This window comes from Trypanosoma rangeli (assembly GCF_003719475.1).
Source record: "Trypanosoma rangeli strain AM80 chromosome Unknown Tra_15.4_contig_00482, whole genome shotgun sequence".
NCBI lineage: Eukaryota > Euglenozoa > Kinetoplastea > Trypanosomatida > Trypanosomatidae > Trypanosoma > Trypanosoma rangeli.
In genome coordinates, this window is record NW_021706227.1 from 6269 (window position 1) to 8255 (window position 1987).

Below are 1987 nucleotides of genomic sequence, written 5' to 3' on the forward strand. Positions count from 1 at the left end.
TCTTCAAATTGGCGAAGATATTGCCATAAAGCGTTGCTGCGTTGTGGGGTGATGAGGCCGGCTGAGGTTCATATGGGGCATTGTCATCAGCCTGCGTGCGGTTGGCTCCCTGTGACACTTCCCCATTGGCTTCAACGGACATCTGAACTGTGGCAGACGTAGAAGTGTCACTGGTGTCCTTCGCAGGAGTCTGCTCGGCGTCACTGTGTTTGCAGCAGGGCTGCTGCCTGATCCCACCGCCGCGCCGGGAGCAGCGTCCTCCGCCTCACCGTCGCCGTGTCCATCAGCAGCACCGTCACGTGGCTCTTCCTCTTCTTCCTCCTCCTCATTGTCATCAACCGCTTTGCTCAGGCCGTGGCCTTCATAAGGCAACTCAGCACCGTCATCGACATCATCATCAATGACATTGTCTTCTCCCTCTAATGGTCGTAGTCCTTCACGCTCCCCCACAGACATGTCGTCATCCTCCCCTTGCGACTGTCGTCCTTCATGTGTTGAGGGCTGAACCACCGAACGTGGTGGCAAATTTTCCGGTGCCTGAGGAGAGGCATCTCCACCATTATTCATGCCAGCGACGCTCTGGCCGGTGGTCGAAGGGTTTTCCTGATTGATACCGCTATTAGTCTGCGGCGCCGAATCTTTCACCGATGATGCGCTGGGCTCAGGGAAATCCTGCACTTCACCGTCTGGTTCCTCAGCATCAAAAAGTGGAAGGGCGACTTTATTGTTATTAAGTTTCGGGATCTCATTAAAAGAGTTTAGTGGGCGGTTGTAAAGCAGGACGCTGCTCACCGTCACATCGCGGCTGCTCTCACCTGCCGCACCGTTGCCACCAAAGTAAAAGTGCGAGATCCGGTATGAATTGAACAAAGGACCACGATAGTTCCAGTCGAAAATCTCCTCTCCATCGACGTCCACGTACCAATCATTTTCATCCATTTCCACCACCACCTGCAACGTTTTGTTTACCACCCACGTGCCAGCGCACGCACTCTCTGTTGACTCTCTTACCAATTTTGAACCTCCACTTCCCGTCATTCGTGTAAGAGAGTTCAAAGAGCGCAGTACCGTCCGTGTCGTTCATCCTCGCGCCCAACAGAGAAATGCTGGCTTCCTCCGGCACCGCGTGGATTGTCACCGTCGCCACAAGAGCGAACTCGTTGTTCGCAAAGTAGTACGGCTGGTTCTGCCCCTTGCTGCCCACCGGCCATTCCGCCCCCGCTGCTGCGCCTTTGAACCTCACGCCCCACTCCGTGCTCGTCACTGTCTCACCCTTCACTGTTGCTGTCACGCCGAGGTACTCGTCCTTCCATACAGTCCCGTCCGTTAATGTGTTGGACAAAAGGCCAACCAGCCCTCTGGTGGGAATGGAACCTATACACACATTCCTTATTGCCTGCAGGCCCACAGTATCAGTGGAAAGACAGTTTTGCAAGGCATTGTCCATATCTTTCCAGGCCTTCACCACTTTCTTTATCGGCTCCAGCTGCTCAGTCAGGCTCACGGCCACAAGACTGTACGAGTCGCCTTCATTCTTATCCTCGTACAGTAGAATCAACTCCTCCTTGTTACCGCTTCTGTACAGCAGGGAGCTGGCGGCGGCATCATGCTCTTCACGTGATACCAGCCCAACGTCATGCACACGGGCATTGTCCGTCACCCAAAGATGCAGCCGACCCTTGTAGTTGTCCCCCACCTTAGAATACACCGGCGTGGTGAGCAGCATCACCCTCAAGTTCTCAATCTTCGCGGCGGTGAACCCGCTTCGCACGCCGTCCCCTTTTCGATCATGTGAGTTGCCCCACACGCGTGAAATTGGTTCAGCACCAAACCAACTTTTACCATCCCCTGGCGACTTGTACACGTCGTAGGAGCCTTGCTCACAGGGAGCCATCGCGACGACTTGGTTTTCTCCCCACTCCGCGATGGATGGATCTCGGCAGCCCTTACCATCAGTCACACCAGACGAAAGCTCCCATTTCTTCTT

General features: G+C 54.8%; 3 protein-coding genes across 3 annotated transcripts in view; all 3 read right to left on the reverse strand.

Annotated features, from left to right (window-relative positions):
• Positions 1-3: 3 nt before the first annotated feature.
• Positions 4-567, reverse strand: TraAM80_08918 (uncharacterized protein; the record flags this gene model as incomplete). The annotated part of the gene is made up of 1 exon (XM_029385633.1): positions 4-567. One exon carries the CDS (start codon positions 565-567, stop codon positions 4-6), a length of 564 nt encoding a protein of 187 aa, XP_029234518.1.
• Positions 568-931: 364 nt separating this feature from the next.
• On the reverse strand, positions 932-1894 carry TraAM80_08919 (trans-sialidase; the record flags this gene model as incomplete). The annotated part of the gene is made up of 1 exon (XM_029385634.1): positions 932-1894. The coding sequence occupies one exon, from the start codon at positions 1892-1894 to the stop codon at positions 932-934; it is 963 nt and encodes a 320-aa protein (XP_029234519.1).
• Positions 1895-1952: 58 nt separating this feature from the next.
• TraAM80_08920 (trans-sialidase) overlaps positions 1953-1987 on the reverse strand; it is a gene marked incomplete at both ends in the record, with an annotated part of 786 nt that continues 751 nt past the window's right edge. Inside the window, one exon of the mRNA XM_029385635.1 lies at positions 1953-1987. This exon is cut by the window's right edge and continues 751 nt beyond it. Coding sequence (XP_029234520.1) covers positions 1953-1987 — 35 coding nt within the window.